Genomic DNA, 19,759 nt, shown 5'->3' with positions numbered 1-19,759 from the left:
ATCGACTATGGATTGACTCCAGTTTGGGCTGCCCAATTTGAGAACATTCTTGTGTTGCTTTTAGAGACCCCCCCCCGATTTCTCCCCTTTAATCCCAACCAGCCTTGGACACATTTGGATCCTGCCCTGGGATTGGATTTTATCACTCATGCCCACAATGCGTTCTTACTTTACTACCAATAAATCCATCAGGGCCAAACCTCCCACTGAAACCAGTGAAGCGTGTGCGTGTGGGGAGGTTACCAGCGATATCAGCAGGCCCCGTAATGCGTAGCAATGAGCAGATACCAGACAGATCCTGCCAGGGCTTCTTAAACTCCAAGGGAGCCAGGAACTCAGCTGGGATAACTCAGTGGGACTCCAGGGCTGTGTTGGTGTCCCTTACAAGGGGGGAAACAGGTGGTCTGGTCTGAACAGAATCTATGCCCTTGTAAACTCCCTGCCACAGCACTCCAGCTCCTCCCCCCCCTCCCCGAGCTGTTACTGACCAAGCCAGGCTGAGGACGGCCGCTCAGACTGTGGCTCGGCCGGGAGACGTGTGCTACATTTGAACCCTCAGCCAGAGGGTGGGTCCTGGCGCCGTACTGGTTTGGCGAGAGCTTTGCAGATGTTCTCTGCCTGGCACAGCTCTGCGTGTGTATCCCCTGCCTCCACCGGTGTTCCATGTGATCCCCTCCGGGTGGTCACCCTGCTGAAGTCTCTGTGAAGGGAAGAAGAAACTTTTGTTTGTGGACATGCTCATGTGGTCTAGTGGTGAGAGCCGGGGGGACTCACAACGTGGGACTCCTGGCTTCTATTCCTTGGGCTGGGGGGCTGGTGGTCACAGACAGGCTGGAGGGCGGATTCTATTTCCGGCTGTGGTCGGCGTGCAGAGGCCTGAGGCAGGACTCCTGGGTTCTATCCCCAGCTCTTTCTCTGTGATCTTGGGGCCAAGACCCCACGCTTCGGTTTCTCCATCTTTAAATGGGGATGGCCCACCTCCTGGGGGGAGTTTGTGAGCTTTCATACAATTGGTCTTTGCCAAGTGCTTTAAGATCCTCCAATGAAAAATAAGGGGAAGGGGTGGAAACCTGCTGAAATCAGTGTGTTCAGGAAATTCCACACAGTTGTTTAAAAGAACACGACCTTTAAGAACGGCTTGGTCACACCAATCCGTGTGCCTTTTGATTGGCCAGCCAGCGCTCTGTAGCTGGGGACAATCCCCGATGTGGCTTCACCGGCGGTATCTGGGTTAGGAGAAGCACGCTGAACGATCGAGCCAAGAGGGCTGGTTCTCTGTTCCGCCGCCGTGATGTGGCGCTGAATCCGGCCCGGCGTCTTGGTTCGCTGTAAATCAGCAAAGCCCCTCTGCCATCAGGAGCGCTAGGTCAATGGACACTAGCTGAGGATCTGGCCGGAAGCGGGTTTTCCTTAGAGGTGGGTGAAAATTTTCAGCTGAAAATCTCGGGGCCAAAACGCACGAGCGAGAACCGTTCGCAGGTTGCGTCAGTTTCACCAAATTGTTCGGCAGCGGGTGTGTGGGGGGGGTCTCAACATTTTGATTTTTCCGGTTTGACGTTGCCTTTATTTTCTTTTCAAATTCAAAAATATTTAAGAATGCTCAAAACCGAAACCTTTGGGGTCAAACAGACCGTTTCGTTTGGCCCCAAATCATTTTCTTTGTTTAACCTGTCAAAACTGCCAGTGAACCCAGAGCATCAGTTTTCTTTGGTCTGGCTGTAATTTTAAGGCCCCTTGTTCCCCAGGGTGCCTCCCCTTTCCAGCTGATTGTGTGGGCCTGCGTGTGCATCGTCGGTCGGTGCCAATAGGAGGTGGTAGTTTGTGTGTGTGTGTGTGTGGTCTGTTACGCTCCGTTTGCTGCCGCCCCGATGTGCGATTGAAAAAGCAAAAGAGAAGCTCAGTGGAAAAACAACCAAACCTTCAGCCCCAGGAGGAAGTTTGAAACGCTGCAGGGCCCACGGGGAGCGACTCCCTGACACCGCATTACCGCAGTCGGCGTGGGGTGGAATGAGTGAGGAGGGTTGTACTTGGGGGTGTGGTCATGGGGAGCGATTCCACATGCCCATGGAAACAGCCTGTAACCGGGACACATTTCTGCTGGCCCCAGTGGGCTAGAGTCAACCATGACCTAAGCAACGGGGGAAGCAACTGTGATCTCACACCAATTCTCACGCGGAGGGGCCTGATGCTCTGTGCACTCCCACTGGCATTCATCCAGAGTAAAGCCAGTGAGGTCAGCTGAGTTACACCAGTGTGAACCTGGGGTAAGTGGGAGGAGAATTGAGCCCTGTAACCCACTGACTATAAGAACAGAAGAATGGCCACGCTGGGTCAGACCAATGGTCCATCTAGCCTACTGTCCTGTATTCTGACAAGTGGCTGGTGCCAGACGCTTCAGAGGAAACAAACAGAACAGAGCAATGATCGAGTGATCCATCCCTGTCGTCCAGTCCCAGCTTCTGGCAGTCAGAGGTTTAGGGACACCCAGAGCATGGGGCTGCGTCCCTGATCATCCTGGCTAATCGCCATTAATGGACCTGTCCTCCAGGAACTTATCTAACTCTTTTTTTTTTTTTTTGAACCCGTTATTGTCTTGGCCTTCACCACATCCCCTGGCAATGAGTTCCACAGGTTGACTGTGCGTTGTGTGAAGAAATACTTCCCTATGTTTGTGTTAAACCTGCTGCCTATTAATTTCATTGGGTGACCCCTGGTTCTTGTGTTATGTGAAGGGGTAAATAACACTTCCCTATTCCCTTTCTCCAGCCCAGTCATGATTTTATAGATCTCTATCATCTCCCCCCTTAGTCGTCCCTTTTCAAAGCTGAACGGTCTCAGTGGTTTTAGTCTGTCCTCATACGGAAGCTGTTCCATCCCCCTCGTCATTTTTGTTGCCCACCTTTGTACTTTTTCCAATTCTAACACATCTTTTGTGAGATGGGGTGACCAGAACTGCACGCAGTACAAGGTGTGGGTGTACCATTAATTTATATAGTGGCATCATGATATTTTCTGTCTGATTTCTCTATCCCTTTCCTAATGGTTCCTAACATTCTGTTCACTTTTTGGACTGCTGCTGCTCATTGAGCAGATGTTTTCAGAGAACGATCCACAGTGACTCCAAGATTTCTTTCTTGAATGGTAACAACTAATTTAGACCCCATCATTTTGCATGCATAGTTGGAATTATGTTTTCAATGTGCATTACCTTGTGTTTATCAACACTGAATTTCATTTACCATTTTGTTGCCCAGCCACCCAGTTTTGTGAGGTCCTGTTGTAACTCTTTGCAGTCAGCTTTCGACTTAGCTGTCTTGAGTACTTTTGTATCATCTGAAATTTTGCCATCTCATTCCTTACCCCTTTTTCCAGACCACTTATGAATGTGTTGAACAGCACTAGTCCCAGTACAGATCCTGGGCGGACCCTGCTATTTACCTCTCTCCACTGTGAAACCTGTTTGTTCCTGCTCTCTGTTTCCTATCTTTTAACGGGTTACTGATCTATGAGAGGACCTTCCCTCTTATCCCATGACTGCCTATTTTGCTTAAGAGCCTTTGCTGAGGGACCTTGTCAAAAGCTTTCTGAAAGTCCAAGTACACTATATCCACTGGATCACCCTTGTCCACATGTTTATTGATACCCTCAAAGAATTCTAATAGATTGGTGAGGTATGTTTTCCCTTCCGTAACATATCATGTTTATCTATATGTCTGATCATTCTGTTCTTTACCATAGTTTCCATCAATTTGCCTGGTACTGAAGTCAGGCTTACTAGCCTGTAATTGCCAGGATTTCCTCTGGAGCCTTTTTAAAAAATTGACATTATATTTGCTAAACACTAGTCATCTGGTACAGAGGTTGATTTAAGCGATAAGTTACATACCACAGTTCGTAGTTCTGCAGTTTCATATTTGAGTTCCTTCAGAACTCTTGGATGAATGCCATCTAGTCCTGGTGACTTATTACCATTTAATTTATCAATTTGTTCCAAAACCTCCTCTATTGACACCTCATTCTGGAACCGTTTCTCAGATTCGTTGAGCAAAAAGAATGTCTCTGGTGTGGGAATTTCCCTCACATCCTCTGCAGTGAAGACCAATGCAAAAAGTTCATATAATTTCTCCGGAACAGTCTTGTCTTACTTGAGTGATCCTGTAGGACCTCAATCAACCAGTGGACCCCATTGATTGTTTGGCAGGTGTCCTGCTTTTGATATACTTTAAAACTAAGAGCAGAATTTTTGTGTGTCTCTTTTGCTAGTTGCTCTTCAAATTCTTTTCTGGCCTGCCTAATTATATTTTTACACTTGACTTGCCAGAGTATGTTCTTTTCTGTTTTCCTCAATAGGATTTGACTTCCAATTTTTAAAACGTGTCTTTTTATCTCTAAGCATCTCTTTAACTCTGTTTACCGTGGTGGCATATTTTTGGTCCCTTTCCTGATTATTATTATTATTATTTTATTATTTATTTGGGGCATATATAGTTTGAGCATCTCTTATGGTGTTTTTAAAAAAGTTTCCATGCAGTTTGCAGGCATTTCACCCTTGTGACTGTTCCTTGCAATTTCTGCTTAACTGAGCTCCTCATTTTTCTGTAGTTCCCCTTTTTGAAGTTAAATGCTGCTGTGGTGATTTTCTCTGGTACTTCCCCTCTCCCCAAGGATGTTAAATTTAATTACATTATGGTCGCTATTACTGAGCAGTTCAGCTATAGTCACCTCTTGGACCAGTTAGGACTAAATCAAGAATTGTCTCTCCCCTTGTGGGTGCAAGGACTAGCTACTCCAAGGAGCAGCCATTAATGGTGTCTAGAGATTTTTATCTCTGCATCTCCTCCTGAGATGACATGTTCCCAGTCAATAAGCGGATAGTTGAAATCCCCCATCATTATTGGGGTTTCTGGTTTTGTAGCCTCTCTAATCTCCCAGAGCATTTCACAGTCACTATCACCATCCTGGTCAGGTGGTCAGTGGTGTATCCCTACTGCTATATTCATATTATTCGAGCATGGAATTTACATCCATAGCGATTCTATGATGCAGTTTGATTCATTTAAGATTTTTGCTATCTTTGACTCTGTTTTCTTTCACATAAAGTGCCACTCTTCTACCAGCATGACCTACTTTGTCATTCCTACACATTTTGTACCCTGGTATTACCCATTGATTATCATCACTCCACCAAGTTTCTGTGGATGCCTATTCTATCAATCTCCTATTTAATACCAGGCACTCAAGTTCACCCATCTTTAGTATTTAAACTTCTTGCATTTGTAGACAAGCACTTATCAAAATTGTCAATATTTAGTTGTCTGCCTTCTCGTGATGAATGGGACACTTTTGCGTGACTGTTTCTCTTCAGCTTCTACCTGTACTTTATTAACTTCTATCATTACAGTATTATGATTTATTTGTATTAAAGTAACGCCTAGAAACTCCAGGCAAGATCAGGACCCCATCGCACTAGGCCCTGTACGAATACAAAGTGGAGTTACTCCTTATTTTTACAGATCCAGACGAACACGGCTAACCCTCTGATACTTACTGCTTACTGCATGCATCCGATGAAGTGAGCTGTAGCTCACGAAAGCTTATGCTCAAATAAATTTATTAGACTCTAAGGTACCACAAGTCCTCCTGTTCTTTCTGCGGATACAGACTAACACAGCTGCTACTCTGAAACCTGTCATTACTCCTTACTGACACCCATGCAACCAAGATCAGGCCCCCTGTGTATAGGGGCTGGGAAACTGGTGTAAGTTTCAAAGCGGTGTAGCTCGCACTGATTGGACATCCGTTGACTGTGCAACATAAGAGCAATGAACCGGTTTGCCTGTAATCTAACGGGTCAGATCCCTGGCTGGTGCAGACCCGTGCCTGTGAGAGTCAGACGTCGAAATGATCACGGAGCCAGGAATGCTGATGTCTCCCGTCAAAGCTCAGCTGGGGTTCGTTGGCGTCGCTCCATTGAAGGAGGATCCGGCCCTTCATTTCTAACTCGCTGGAAGCCTGGGCTCTGCAAACAAGAGGTCTGGCTCCTAGCTGGTCCAGTCCAAAGAGCTCCCCTGTCTGTCCCCACCCCCCTGCCAAGGCTCTTACCCTCGCATGTGAAAGCCAAACAGAGATGATGATCTCCGTCCCAAATGGACTGGGGACGATACGGGGGACCCAGCCCATCCATCAGGGGCTGATACTAATGTGATTGGAGAGGCAGCGGAGATGCCCAACGGGGATCATAGCGATCTGGCAGAGGGGGGCAAGAAATTCTCCCCCCTCACCCCCCCAAATGAGGGCAGCATTGGCCTTGCAAAAGCCCCAAGTCTGCTGTAGCCCAGTGGTTAGCACATAGGGACTGGGCGGGCAGGATGCCTGGGTTCTACTCCCAGCTTTGCATAGCCAGGCCTCCTTGCCTCAGTTTCCCCATAGGTAAAATGATACCCACCTCCTGGGGCAGGGCTTTGTGAGGCTTCATTAATGGGTTTCAGGAGCCTTAATGGGAGGGTGCATAATTAAAGGGCTTGATTTCCCCACCATTACCCCACCCTTGGGTGCTCAGATACTATGTAGGGGGAGGTTGTATAAACTTCCAGAGGCACTTAAATGCCCTAGGACCCAAAAGCCTGGGACACAGAGAGAGAGGGCCTAACTCTAAGCACTGGATTAAAACTGGGGGCCTGATTCCCCTCCCCCTGCTGTCAATCAAGAGTGACGGAGCACAAAGATGCTGGCGTGAAAATCCACTCCGGGGGGGCTTTCTCTGAGGCAGGGGTCTCCCCGCTGCTGCGAGCTGTTTGGCCACTGACATGCTCCACTCCAGAAGTGGCTTCATTTCAGTGCAGAGGTGCTGCTTTCGGCTCCACGTCGGATTCAACTCAGGGCCTGCTCCGGCTTCCATTGGACGTGACCAGTTTAATGGCACCAAGACCAGGCCTGAGACGCCCCAGCCCCACCTGCCCCATAAGCATATGGGGCAATACCTTGCTGACGCAGCCATGGAAACGGCACCCTCAGGCTCCTCTGTGCCACCACAAATCAGCAGGATCGGGAGGCAGAAGCCACACACGGTGAGGGCTTGTTCCCTCGGCATGAAGATCATGTCTCTGATACAATTATTCGGGGGAGATCCTGGCGCCCTGGGAGCAGAGACCTTCCTGGAGAGCAGCAAAGCGCTCACACTCCCCAGGTTCAGCGGAGCCTCGGGGCAAGCGTTTGGGAAATTCGTTTGCCTAATCGAGCAAGGAAAGCTGGCAGGAAACCGGCATAGCCTCCCAACGCCTCGCTGAGCTCCTGCGAATGGATTCCCAGCTGCGGGGAGCTCCATTGAACTCTGCTCAGGATCCAGCCTGCTCGGGTCTGTGAAAGTTGGGGGCGCCAAAGATCTTAAGACCCGAGACAGCCGCTCAGCTGAGCGGCTATCCCTCCCCGCCTGCACCTACCCCAGCCCCCCACCGCCCTGGTCTGCAGCAAGTCACCATGGCAAGGAGCCGGCACCACGCGGTATAAATATCCCCGTGCAGGAAGGGTGCCACCAACCCAGCCCTCTTCTCGCTCTCCGATACCTCAGAGCTGAAATAAAACCTAAGCTCCCGTGGAGAAGGAACCTCCCGCTGCGTGGAGCAGACTCAGATGCCAGAGGAGAATGGATGTGTCGCGGGAGATGCCTGGCTGAAAGCGGGGCAGCGGGTCTGGTTTGGTGCAGTTCTGGATTGGAGCCATTTGCAACCTTCCGGCTCAGATCAGGGGTGGGCATTTGAACAGCCCCAGATTTTCAGGATGCTTTGGATCCAGGGTTTTAGTTCGAGCCCGTGAAGATCTTGGCTGCAGAAGGGTTGGCAGGGGAGAGGGAACATGGTCTGGACCCAGATGAGGAGCATTACAGATGCCCACATGCTGTGGGCAGGGGGGCTGTACCAACTTCCTCCTCCCCTTTGCAGATGCTCCACCACCCTGACCTCCTGCTATCCCAGCCCTGGGCTCCCCATACCCCCAGCTCTGAGCCTTGGTGCCAACCCACAGCTGGGCTTGGGCACAGGCTGGGGGCATGAGGCAGGCTGGGGGCAGGTTAGACATTGGGCATGGGGCAGGCTGTGGTATGGGGCAAGGGGCGTGGGGCAGGCTAGGGGCACGGGGCAGATTAGACATGGGAGGGCACAAGGCATGGGGCAGGCTGGGTGCTCAGAGGCGCCCCCCATTAGTCAGTAGTACAGAAGAGGAGACCTGGGATGAGGGTCTCCCGGAGGTAACCAAGGGTGAAAGCAGGCAGAAGAAGTGACCTCTGAAAGTTATTTGCTTCCCATGACTCCCTGGGACACCCCAGGGCCGCTCTTTGAGCAGTGGGGAGGAGAATTTCCATGCAGAAGGAGGGGAGGGTCCTGGCCCCCCGCCAGGTCCGGTCTGGCCCTAGGAGCCCGGCCTGGGCTGGGCTTTCCAAAGTCGTTTCTGAGAAGCGGGGCCTGGCTCCCGCCAGGTCGCCCCCGGCCCTGAGATCACTCCGCCCTGGGCCCTGCTTTATCAGAAACGCCGGCGCTTCAAGGAAACCCGGAGCTCGACGGCTCAAAGCCCCTCCTGGTTCCGCCCGGCATCCCCCTCCCACGCCGGGGTGGGGGCCGCGCCGCGATGACTTGGCCTGTCGGCTTTGAGCATCATGTGCTGTGGCAAGCTTGGGGAGGGGAGGGGAGGAAGGAAGGAAGTGAGAAAGACCGAGAGAAGCAGAGGAAAGAGAGAGAGAGAAAGGAAGAGAAGAGCAGCGGCGGGAGGGGGAGGAAAAGGGGAACGCAGAGAGGGAGCGAGGTCCCTGAAATGATGGGGAGAAAGCCGGGCTCGGCAGGTGGAATGGAGCCTGCGGGGCAGGGGGGAGCTGCCCTGGCCACCCCATGCGAACGGAGCGGTACCAGCGGGTACCTCCGCCCCCACCTCAGGGCTCCCACTGAATCCACATTGCGCCCCCCCCCCCATCCCCTGACTCCCTGCCCCCCCAGCTCTCAGCTCTCAGCCAGGATTTGGGGAGCCCGGCCCTGGGTCCCAAAGCGCCCCCTGGCCCCGCACGTGGCCTCCGGCAGAGCGCATCGGGGGTGAATATTTCAAGGGGGCTGTTAATGTTTCAAGAGCCGTTCCCCACGGGGGGCACGCGTCTGCCTGAGTGCGGCTCAGCGGGTGTGTCTTTGTGTGCGGCAGATTACCTGGGACTGTGGCGGTGACCGGTTGTGCGCGTCCGTGAGTGTGCCCAGGGGACGGTGCGCGTGTGAATCTGCGTGCGCGCACAGTCGGGGCGTTGTGTGAGTGTCACAGGTGTGCGTATGCGTGGACGTGTATATGTGCGTGCCAGATTGTGCATACACCCTCCAGAGAACCTCTCGGTGTGTGTCACTGTGTCGTGAATGGGTTACAAGTGTGCGTGTTTGATTGTATGGGAGGGGGTCAGAGCGTGTGTGTGTTTGTGTGCATACCAGAGGGTGTCTGCGGGGCTGGCCCCAGGATAGTAGCGAGACGAGGTGGGTGAGGGGGTATCTTTACTGGGCCAGCTTCTCTTGGTGAGAGAGACGAGCTTTCGGGCTCCCCAGCAGTCCTCTAAAAGCTGTTCCCTCCCCCCCCTTGTCTGTCTTACACAACAGAGGTGCAGCTGAGTGTGTCACTCTCCTGTGGGGGGGCGGGGGGGGCCTGTCTGTCCATGCACACCACGGGTGCACCGCGTCTGCGTGGGGCCCCAAGACCCAGCAGGCTGGGCTGCGGGGAGCTGCCGTGAGGCCCAGCGTCCTTGCCAGCCTGGGCTCCGGTGATGTCTGCTTCACCCTGTCCCTGGAGCCTGGCGCCTTGCGAGCCATCAGGTCAGCCAGTTCAGCGCGGGCAGGCATTCAGCCCAGGGCTGTGGCCAGGACCCTACTGGCTCCCTGCTCTTGGCCCATCTTTTATTCACTAGCTAGTGAAATATTCACACGCTCTCCTCTCTGCTGTCTCCTATGCCGTCCCCTCCACGTTCGGGACTGGGGGCACGGGGGGGGTGTTGTATTTGATTGACGGATCATGGGAGCTCTGGTGAGAGAACCTGGGCCAGCCTTGCCCCAGCCAGGCCTTCTCTGGGCAGCCCAGTCTGTCACCCATTTAAACCAGCGAGGGAGGAGATTTTACACTGGTGTAACTGACAACAGCTTGCGTCCCGTAGTCCTCAGCTCCTGGCTTCACCAGGAATATGAGCAGGACTGGAGGGGGATTAAATTCTGCTCTTATTCTTATTATGATTAGTGCTATATTGTGGTAGCACATAGGAACTATGGACCGTGACGCCAGGTACGAACAGAATAGAATAATGGTCCCTGGCCCCAAGAGCTTACTTCGCTCCCCCTTACAGAAGCGGACTCACTCCTGAGTCCTCCCAGGGGGATTCAGATCAGAATCCCAGGCGTGGCAGCTCGGGCATTTTTGCTCTGGCAATTTGCTCCTGATTTTGGTTGTTCTGAAAGCCCCAGCTCCAGGAGTCTAGTGATGATGTGAGACTCTTGGCTTCCATTTAAAACAAAAGAACAGTAAGTTTCCAGCCATTGTGGTGGCAGAGAGAGGCTTGAAGTCGTAAAGCCCCCCCCACTCCCCTAGGCTCCAAATCCAGAAGGCAAATAGAAAGAGCATCTATTTTTTAAAAAAATTAATTTCAAGATTTTTAAGCGATTGTGGGAGAAGGGGGGCTGCTCGATGACTTTTGAATGGTTGGCATTGACAAGGCTGGGCTCGGGTCAGAAGGGCTGCATTGCTGCTCCATATTTACATCAGCATGACTGGGCCTGATTCGGGGCCTGCCTACCCTGGTGCTAATCCGGCGTGAGTCAGTGTGTAAATCCAGGGTGAACCCGAGAGGGGCCTGGCACTAACATGCATCTTTAACTCGCCGCTGTCCAGCTAACTCCGGATGCGCACCCGTGTAAATCTGGCATAAATGCAACGCTCCAGCTATACACCAGGGTGGGTGACAGCAGGATCTGGGCGTGCATCATAAATTACCAATAATTAATCCACCACGGATTTGGACGGCGCTATCCCAGTGTACACCCGCTGAGGATCAGGCCTCTAAAACCCGCTTGGCTCCGTTCTGGGAGCCTGGCCAGTTTCGTTTTCTTCCTCCTGTCAGTGTCGTCCCTCGGCTGCCTCTGCGGTTCCCACCCTGCACTGAACACGCTGAAAGTGCCAAACAAAACCTCTTTTCGTTGAAATGTGTTTGAAGCGTGAGTTGGGGGGGGAGAGGGGGGTTAGAAAGCACAAAGTCACTGGGCAGCCCTAAAAGGGGCTGCAAAACAGTACAACCTTTGCAGAGGGCTGTTGTGTTTCCTCTCTGGTCCTGGCTGCCGCCGTTGGGATAACGAGCCTGAGCCACGTGTCGTCCCTCTGAAGCACCTGGCACCGGCCGCTGTGGGAAGACAGGACACTGGGCTAGATGGACCCTTGCTCTGACCCAGTCGGGCTGTTCCTACGTCCGCCTGGAGCGAACCTGCAGCCTTGAGGACCAAAGCAGCCCCTGCTGCTTGAGAGGACTTGGGTCTCAGCAGGGAACAGCAGCCTGTTGCAGTCCCTACAGCCGGCCACTAGAGGGAGCCATGCTCACACTGCCTAAAGGCGTGCTTTACATTGTGGTCATGTCTCCCTCTTGTGGCCAGCCCCGGTGTTTACAACCACCCGCTCCCTAACCCCTGGCTTAAACAGCAGAGGCCGGTATTGTTTGAGGCTCCTGAGTTCGATCCTTGCTGGCGGCTGTTAGGCGTGCGTGGATGTGGTTTGTTGCATTGGTCCCCCCAGATCCTACCAGGCCAGGGCCCTCCGTGCAGTGGGGAGACAGGGTCCCCTATTTCCCAGCTGCCTTTCTCGGACCCCTCTTCTTGCTCTGATGAAGGGGGAGGCCACTAACGAGAGGGGTTGAAATAGGGATTTGAAATTGACGTGTGAGCCCCACCCGATCCTGCCTCTTTCCTCTTCCCCCTTCCCGGCTGTCCTCTGCCATTGCTCTCCGTTCCCCTTTTCGCTCCCTGCCTTCCTCTCTCCTGCTCCTCCGCCCTTCCCTGGCCTGGCGATGGGGCTGAGAATAGAAACGGTGTCACTTTCTGAACTGGAGAAGTGAGGAGGAGGGGCAGAGGGAAGGGGGGACCGGGGCATGGGACGCAGAACCGAGCTGCCACCTGTCGCAGTCCGCTGACAAGTCGCTGGGTTCTCAACAGGGCCAAGTGGCTAATCTGCCCTGATAGGGGGCAAGGGACTGGGGGGGGGCTGGGATCAGAACCAGCTGGCTGGGCTGCCTTCGGAACCAGAATGGGAAGAGCTGGGAAATAATCCAGCTCAGTGCTCGGGGGCGGGGCGGGCGGGTTGCTTCCACCCCTCGCCCCCCACCCCATTGTCTCCCTTCCCGTCTCTGTTCTCTACTGCTTCTTCCCCCTGCTTTCTATAGCCACCCCCAGCTTCCCCTCTCTCCTCCAGTCCCCCCATTTCCCTCAATCCCTCCCTGTGCCCAGCTCTCCGAGGCAGGGAACGCATCTTTGCATGTGCACACGTGGGTCCCGATCCTGACTGGTCTCTGCTGCAATACCAGGAATGGTTAATGGCCATCAGCTCCTCTTCTCCCTCAGGCTCTCCTGCAATCTCTGCCCCCAGCCCTCTCCCGATTTCTCTGGTTTGATACCCCCGGGGGCCTCCCCAGTGCTCAGGAATTAATGGGGCATTCCAGCTGCCTGGGCAGGGAAACCAGCTGGGCGTTGGCCTTGTCTAGGGGCATGTAGTTACAGGGTAACCTAATGGGGCTGGCCGAGGGGTAACCAAGGCGCCTGCTCCATGCTGAGCTGGGAATTGGGAGGCCTGGATTCTACTCCCAGCTCTGCCACTGACCTGGGGCTGGTCACATCTCACTGTGCCTCAGTTTCCCCTCCCACCCTGTATGTGTCTTGTCTAATCAGACTGTGACTTCTGTGGGGTGGGGACTGCCTCGCTGTGTCTTTGTACAGTGCCTGGCACAACGGGGCCCTAGTCTCTGTTGGGGCCTCTCAGTGCTACCATAATAAATAATAGCATGAGGACAATCCAGGCCACCACACGCCAATCCCCCGTGTTGCCATCACATTCCTCCAGCCCATATCCCACGGATACATCCTCAGGGCAGCTCCATCCTGCTTCGGGCTGGGATCCCACCTGGGTCCTTGATCACGTCCACGAGCCAGCTCCCTCCTTGGGGTACCTTTCCCCGCCGCGTGGCCAGACTCCACGGGATTTCAATGGCAGAAGGATGCTCTGCCCTGGGGAAGTGTGTGTGTGTGGGGGGGGGTCTTGCTGTGTGATTTGGGGACCCAGGGGGTGTCCTCTCCAGTGTAACATGCTGGGTTGTGTTTGTGTCCCCTCTCCAGGCGGATGTTCCCGTTTCTTAGCTTCAACCTCTCCGGGCTGGACCCCGTGGCTCACTACAGGGTCTGCGTGGACATCGTCCTGGTGGATCAGCATCACTGGAGGTACCAAGGCGGGAAGTGGGTCCAGTGCGGCAAGGCCGAGGGGAACATGCCAGGTAGGAAGGAGAGATCCAGGCCAGTTATCTCGTTCATGGGGCTGAGGAACCAGGGCGTTGGGTACAGGGGAGTGGTCGGGGCTTGCCGCTGTCTCTAGGGTTCTCCTGCACCCTCCCCTGCAGCGCCCCCTGCTGGGAGAGCCAGGCGCCCGCCCCAGCCACTGCTCTTGCACCCTCACCTACAGCGCCTCCTGCTGGGAGAGGCTGGGACTGGGTAGCCAGGAGCTTCGCACCATTCCCAAGAGTGGCGCCTGCTATCGAAGCTGTGTTGGGGGGCAGAAGGGGGGGGGGCTCGCTGTGACCTGGCAGCTGGCTCCTGATTCAGGGTGGTTCCTGATTGGGGGGTGGGGGTTAAGATTTCAAGCAGCGATGGCCAGCGTCTCAGGTCTGCCTTTTCCCTCTGGGGGGGCAGAGCTGGATCCGTATTTCCCCGAACGGGACTGGGGAGCCAGGGTCTGCAATTCGCCCCAACCCCAAACTCCCCTGGCGCTGCAGGGTCCAGGACCAGCCCACCAGCCGATCTCTCCCCGTTGCTGGATCCCGGAGCAGCAGGGAGCCCCTCCCCTTCCTTTCTTGTCCCCACCCCATCCCTCCAGCACCGGCTGCCCCCCTCCCTCCCCTCCTCTCCGCTCCCCTCCCCAGCTCTCGCGGCATTCCCAGGAGCCAGAGCGCCCTCTTGTGGGCAGTCGGGACAGTGCAGTGGCTCCCTGGCCGCAACAGCACCCCAAATAACCGATGTGTTATTTTGCCTCTCTGCCCCCTGCCTACCCAGCCGGCACTTCCCGGCCCGGGCTGGATGAGGGGGACTCGCCCCCCGTAGCTGGGTGGAGAAGATGGTCCCAAGTGCTGCTCCAAGCCCTGAGCAGGATGCACCCTGCCAGGACGGGGGGCGGGGGGGGCTGGCCCAGAGGCTGTGGGTGCAGGGAGCGGCTGGTGGGCCCGTGGCAACAGCCCGGCACTCAGCAGGGGGCTCTTCTGGCAGGTAACCGGCTGTATCTCCACCCCGACTCGCCCAACACCGGGGCCCACTGGATGCGCCAGGAGGTCTCGTTTGGAAAACTCAAGCTCACCAATAACAAGGGGGCGTCCAATAACATCACACAGGTAACCACCCCCCCATGGCACGGGCCAGACGCCCGTCCCTGTCACCCAGGCAGTGTCCCCCGTTGTGGGGCACAGGCCAGACGCCCCCCATCCTTCTCACCCGGGTAACGTTCCCCATCGCGGGGCACAGGCCAGACGCCCCCCATCCTTCTCACCCGGGTAACGTTCCCCATCGCGGGGCACAGGCCAGACGCCCGTCCCCATCACCCATGTACCCACCCCGCCCTCCTACAGCGTACTACACAGAGACCCGCCAGCCTATCTGCATTGTTCCTGGCAGGAGCGCTCCCCTCCAGCTTCTGGACCCTCCAGACACTACCTACTCCCCACCATCCACGTCTCTGTGGCGTGGGGCTCACTCCCAGGACCCCTGGTGCTTTCTCTGTTCCGTTCTTTCTGTCGCCTTCCTTCCAGCTGAAGGAGCTGCCTTTTGCCCAATAGTTAGCCTGTGGAACTGCCTGCCACATGATATCGATCTAAAGCTATGAATCCCACGGACATTCCCTCACTGGCTTATCCCCAGGGCCATGGTACCCTCAGTCAGGATAAGCCTGCCATAGTCTCCCCCATAGATTGACCTGCAGATCAGTGGGGATCACCCTACCACGGGTTGTCCCAATGTGCCCCCCCTCCCAGCTGCAGAGCACCCCTTACGGGCGCCGCGCCCCCTGCTCCAAGCGCCTCTCCCGTGACACTCCCGTGCCCTGCTCTCTGCAGATGATCGTGCTGCAGTCCCTGCACAAGTACCAACCGCGGCTGCACGTGACGGAGGTGAAGGAGGGGGAAGGGGACGAGGCCTACCCTTCCAGCAACACCCAGACCTTCATCTTCCCGGAGACGCAGTTCATCGCCGTCACGGCCTACCAGAACGCCGACGTGAGTACGGGGCCCCCGCGCCTCCCTGGGCCACGGCAACCCCTTGGACACCCCGGGGCAGCCACTAGGGGGTGCTGTGCCAAGGAGAGGGGTAGGTCTGAGGCGCCCACGGTGCGCTTGGGTGGGGACTGGAGCGTCACGTCCGCACCCCATGGCCCGGCTCCTGCCTCGTGCTGGGAAGAGCAGAGGGCGGGTGTCTGGGAAAAGGTGGATCAGGGCCCGTGGTGGGAGCAATGGGGCGAGGAGTGTCATAGGGTTGGGGGAACAGATGGGGGAGCACTAGGAAGATGGGGACTGCCCTGGATCCTGGCTTCTTCCCCCCCCCCGACTCTCCCTCCTTCCCCTCTGCCCCCCCCAGCCCCATGCCGCCCCACTCACGCAGTGCGACTGTGTACCCAGACTCTCTCCTGTGTTGTCCTAGATCACTCAGCTGAAAATCGACCACAACCCCTTCGCCAAGGGCTTCCGGGACAACTTCGACTCGTGAGTATCCCCCCATCCCACCCCCCACTGGCTCGCTCCCCATCGTCCCGCCAGGCCGGCCCAGCCAGGAGGCGACGGTGCCTTGATGCACCGTCATCAATGGGTCACTGCCAGGCGTCTCCGAGGCCCCCGTTTGCCTGGCTCCCCCAGTGCTCAGAGGGCATTGGCGGGGAGGGCAGGGAGGGGGTCACTAAGGGGTAGCAAACATTGGGTGGATGGGGGTGGGGAAGCCGCAGGACCCCTTAACATGCCTCCCCCAAGCAGCAGGAGGGCGGGTCGCTCACCTGTGTTCCCGCTAAGGTGCGCACCTGCACGGCTACACAAGGGCCGCGTGTGCAGGTGAGCGGGGAGAATGGAGGATGGGGGCAGCGGGGTGAGGTGATGGGGGGGCTTGGAGGAGCTTGGGGCATGTGGGACTGCGGCGGGGACGGGAGAGACGCCTCTCCCCCAGCCCCGGAGCTACGGAGGGGAGAGAGGGGTGTGTGTGTGTGAGACACACACACACACACACACACACACACGGTCTTTCACACTCACCTCCCAACGCACGTGTTTTTGTTGTTCCTTCTTGGGACTTCCTGCAATGCACATACGTTCTCTGTAATTTTATTCTTTCAAAGTGCAACGTTCGTGTTTTGACTGGTCTGTGCCCTTCATAATTTTTATTCCTCTCTTTCACTGAACTTTGATTCTTTGAGTAGTGAGTTCTAAAATGCCTAACGTGTCCTGGCCGGAGTAATTATCCCTCCGGGAACTTTTTCAACAGAGAGATTCTGTCTGGGTGTTTTTGTTTCTCGGGGTGGTGCCCATCCCCGCAGGACCACGACAGTGGTGCACGGAAGGACATTTATTCCGCGCGTGGGTGGAAAAAGTGAGAGGGACCGTTGTCGCTCGCCCGCCGAGGCCGGGTGTCTCTGCTGAGTTTGCCAGCCTGGAGGAAGGGATGGCGACGGGCAGGGATACCCGGCCCGGAGCGGGGCTGAGACCCCCCCCAAACTCAGCTCAGTTACCGGAGCGCCGCTGAAGCCAGCCAGGGCCGGAGTCCAACCTGAGGCACCAGGGGCCCCCCACCATGCCAGCCGTCCAGCTCCCTCTCCACCCCCTGCCTGACCCCTCCCTTGTGTTTATCCCCCCCCCAGGATGTACACGACGGCAGAGGGCGACCGCGTGACCCCGTCCCCGCCCGACCCCACCAGTTGCCAGCAGCTCCTGCCCGGCAGCCGCTTCCCGTCCTTCCTGCACGAGCAGTACCCGCTGCCCCAGAGCCGCTACTACAATGGGGAGCCCCTGCAGCCCAAGGAGCCGCCCCGCTGGTACTTCGCCTCCCAGCAGCCCCCCGCCGCCCCCCTGGATTACGGCGCCTACGACGGCGCCTACAGCGGGAACAAGTACATGCCCTTCGGCGTGAAGGCCTTCCCCCTGCCGGCCTCGCCCCACGCCCCGCTGCCCTTCTACCAGGAGCCCCACCCCTTCGGCTCGCCGCCCGCCGCCTGGCAGCCGCCCGCCAAGCCCAGCCCCGGGGCGCTGGGCTGGTTCCGGCCCGTGCGGGACGCCAGGCCCCCGCCCGGCGGCGAGGAGAAGGGGAAGGACGCGGAGGGCTGGGCCGAGCCGGCCTCGGTCAAGTCGGTGGACTCCTCGGACTCGGGCCTGTTCGAGGCGGAGTGCAAGCGGCGCCGGGTGTCGCCCTACGCCTCCAGCGCCGAGAGCTCGCCCCCCGCCCGCAACGGGGACCTGTACGACAAGGAGGGGGGCGCCGACCCCGGCTACTACGGCTTCTACGGCAACTGAGGGGGGGCGGGGAGGGAGCGTTTTCCTGGTGCTGGGGGGCTAGAGGTCCCCCACCCCGCCCCCCCAAATCATATCGGGTGTCCCCAGGGAAAGGGTGCGAGGGGGGCGGTCGCTGCAGACAGGCGCAGCAGAGGAGGTGAAGGTGGGGGGGGGGTGAAGCTTCTCTTAACCCCCCCACAGTTGCACAGTTGGCGGGGGGGGACAGGGGCAGGGGGTGAGCGTGTGCCCAAACCCGGTGTGTGTGCCAGGCTGGGCCCCGGCTGGCCCGCGTTCGTGCATCGGCACGTGCGCAAACGCCCTCGTGAACGCCTCGGTGCTCACACCCATGTGCATTTACACACAGACCCATGCCCCAGTCATGCACGCGGGCACCCCCCCCATACCCCTGCAGCCTTCCTCCCCGCCCCACCCCTGCTGGTACACCGTTAATGCGGTTACCCTGCAGCCAGCCAGGAGACCAGCCGAGGCTGCAGCTCTGGCCTGACCCTGTGTATCACTGATGAGCACCTGTCTTGCCATCCCCAGGCCCTGATGGGCTGGGCACAGGGGCACATTTCCCCCCCCCTCGCCCCCCTGCTGCCCTCCGGCGGCGAGCCCCTCCCTCCGTTGCACCAGGCACCTTCCGCCCCCCACCCTGCCAAGCGTGTCGAGGGTTCGAGCACCACAGCGGCCTCGTCCGTGCCCATCGCAGCCCCCTGCAGGAAGGAGCCGAACCACGCGGGTGGCCAAGGCTGCGCTCCCCCACCCCCCCGCCCCCCCTGGGCTCTGTGGTGTCGGTTTTGGGGAGGGAGGCTGGGGAGTGAGTCCTGCACCAACCTTACCCCAGCCACTGGCGGTGACCCCGGGCTGTCCCCTGCCCTCAGCTCAGGGGAGCAGCGAAAGCAAAGTGGGGGCCCTGCCTGACGGGCCCTGGAGCCTGGCAGGCTCTGCCCCCCGTTTCCCCCCCGCCCCCAGATTTGTCAGACTGCCCTTAACGTAAGAGCCCCCTCCCTGTCTGCCCCGGGTCTTTGTGTCTTTGCCTCATCTCTGGGGCCGCTAGGTTCCCCCAGCTCATGGGGCAGAGCAGACAGGGCCCCACGGGCGCCGCGACCCAGCCGTGCTGGGGGGGGGGGCAGGCCTTCAGTGCCCCTGGCAATGCAGCCAGCTGGATGAGGCACCCAGGGGCGCTCCCAGCTGAGGGGTGCGGGGCATCCCCACCACACACACACACACCCACCTGCTGAGACCCCCCTGAGCCCTGCTGGGGGCGACTCACTCCCCCCCCCCCAGCACCAACCTGGCATCATGGGCCTGTCCCACTGCTGCCATGCACTGTGGGGAGCGGGGGGGGGGTGTTGTGTTGCCTTTCACCCCCCCCCCCACCCCAATCCCTGTCCCGTCCCTTGGCTGTGGCCAGCCCCTGTGCTCATGGGTTTGGGTTTGTGGCATCCACAAAAGTCCTGGACTTATGTCTCTGCCCATCAGGCCCGCTGCTGGGGTCCTGACCGTGGTGCTCCTTGGGCGGGGGCCTGCCAGGGGCAGTTCTGGGGACTGTCTGAGTGGCTCCATGGCGGGCGGGGGGGGTAGTTGGTGGGTAAAGGTGCCCCATTCAAATAAAGCGTCATGGCCTCGAGCAGGTTAGCCAGGTCAGAAAGCAGGGCGCCAGCCCAGGTTGTGCAGCTCCGAGCGCCGCCGGCTCCCCCACCCCTCTCCACCCACGCTGTGGGGCCTGCAGGGGGCGGATAGGTGCCGCACCCCCACCTTACCCCGCGTGGCCAACTACAGCCTTGCTGTGCAAAGCCATGGGGGGCACCAGCCAGAAATATTCATACATCTTGCAGCAGTTCAGAGCATGGGGGGGGGGAGGGCAGAATGATGCTCCCTCCACGCGGCTCGTCCCCGTGTCCAGCGCACATGTGCAGCCAGGCAATTCCCCCAGCCGCTGGGCTCTGCCAGGCACGAACGAGCCCCCCCCCCCTTTGCACCCCAGCGCCTGGCGGGGGA

General features: G+C 57.5%; 1 protein-coding gene across 1 annotated transcript in view; it reads left to right on the top strand.

The window, feature by feature from the left end:
- TBX21 (T-box transcription factor 21) overlaps positions 1–19,338 on the top strand; it is a 35,839-nt gene extending 16,501 nt beyond the window's left edge. The window contains exons 2-6 of the mRNA XM_037887118.2: positions 13,371–13,525; positions 14,508–14,629; positions 15,347–15,505; positions 15,927–15,988; positions 17,128–19,338. Of these exons, the coding sequence (XP_037743046.1) occupies positions 13,371–13,525; positions 14,508–14,629; positions 15,347–15,505; positions 15,927–15,988; positions 17,128–17,776 (1,147 nt within the window). The 3' untranslated portion in view covers positions 17,777–19,338. The remainder of the gene's footprint in view (positions 1–13,370; positions 13,526–14,507; positions 14,630–15,346; positions 15,506–15,926; positions 15,989–17,127) is intronic.
- The last annotated feature ends 421 nt before the right edge of the window (positions 19,339–19,759 follow it).

The sequence above is a fragment of the Chelonia mydas genome, chromosome 27 (genome assembly GCF_015237465.2).
Source record: "Chelonia mydas isolate rCheMyd1 chromosome 27, rCheMyd1.pri.v2, whole genome shotgun sequence".
NCBI classification, from domain to species: Eukaryota; Metazoa; Chordata; order Testudines; family Cheloniidae; genus Chelonia; species Chelonia mydas.
Note: the sequence above shows the minus strand (reverse complement) of the source record. Positions and strands in the feature narration are given on the sequence as shown.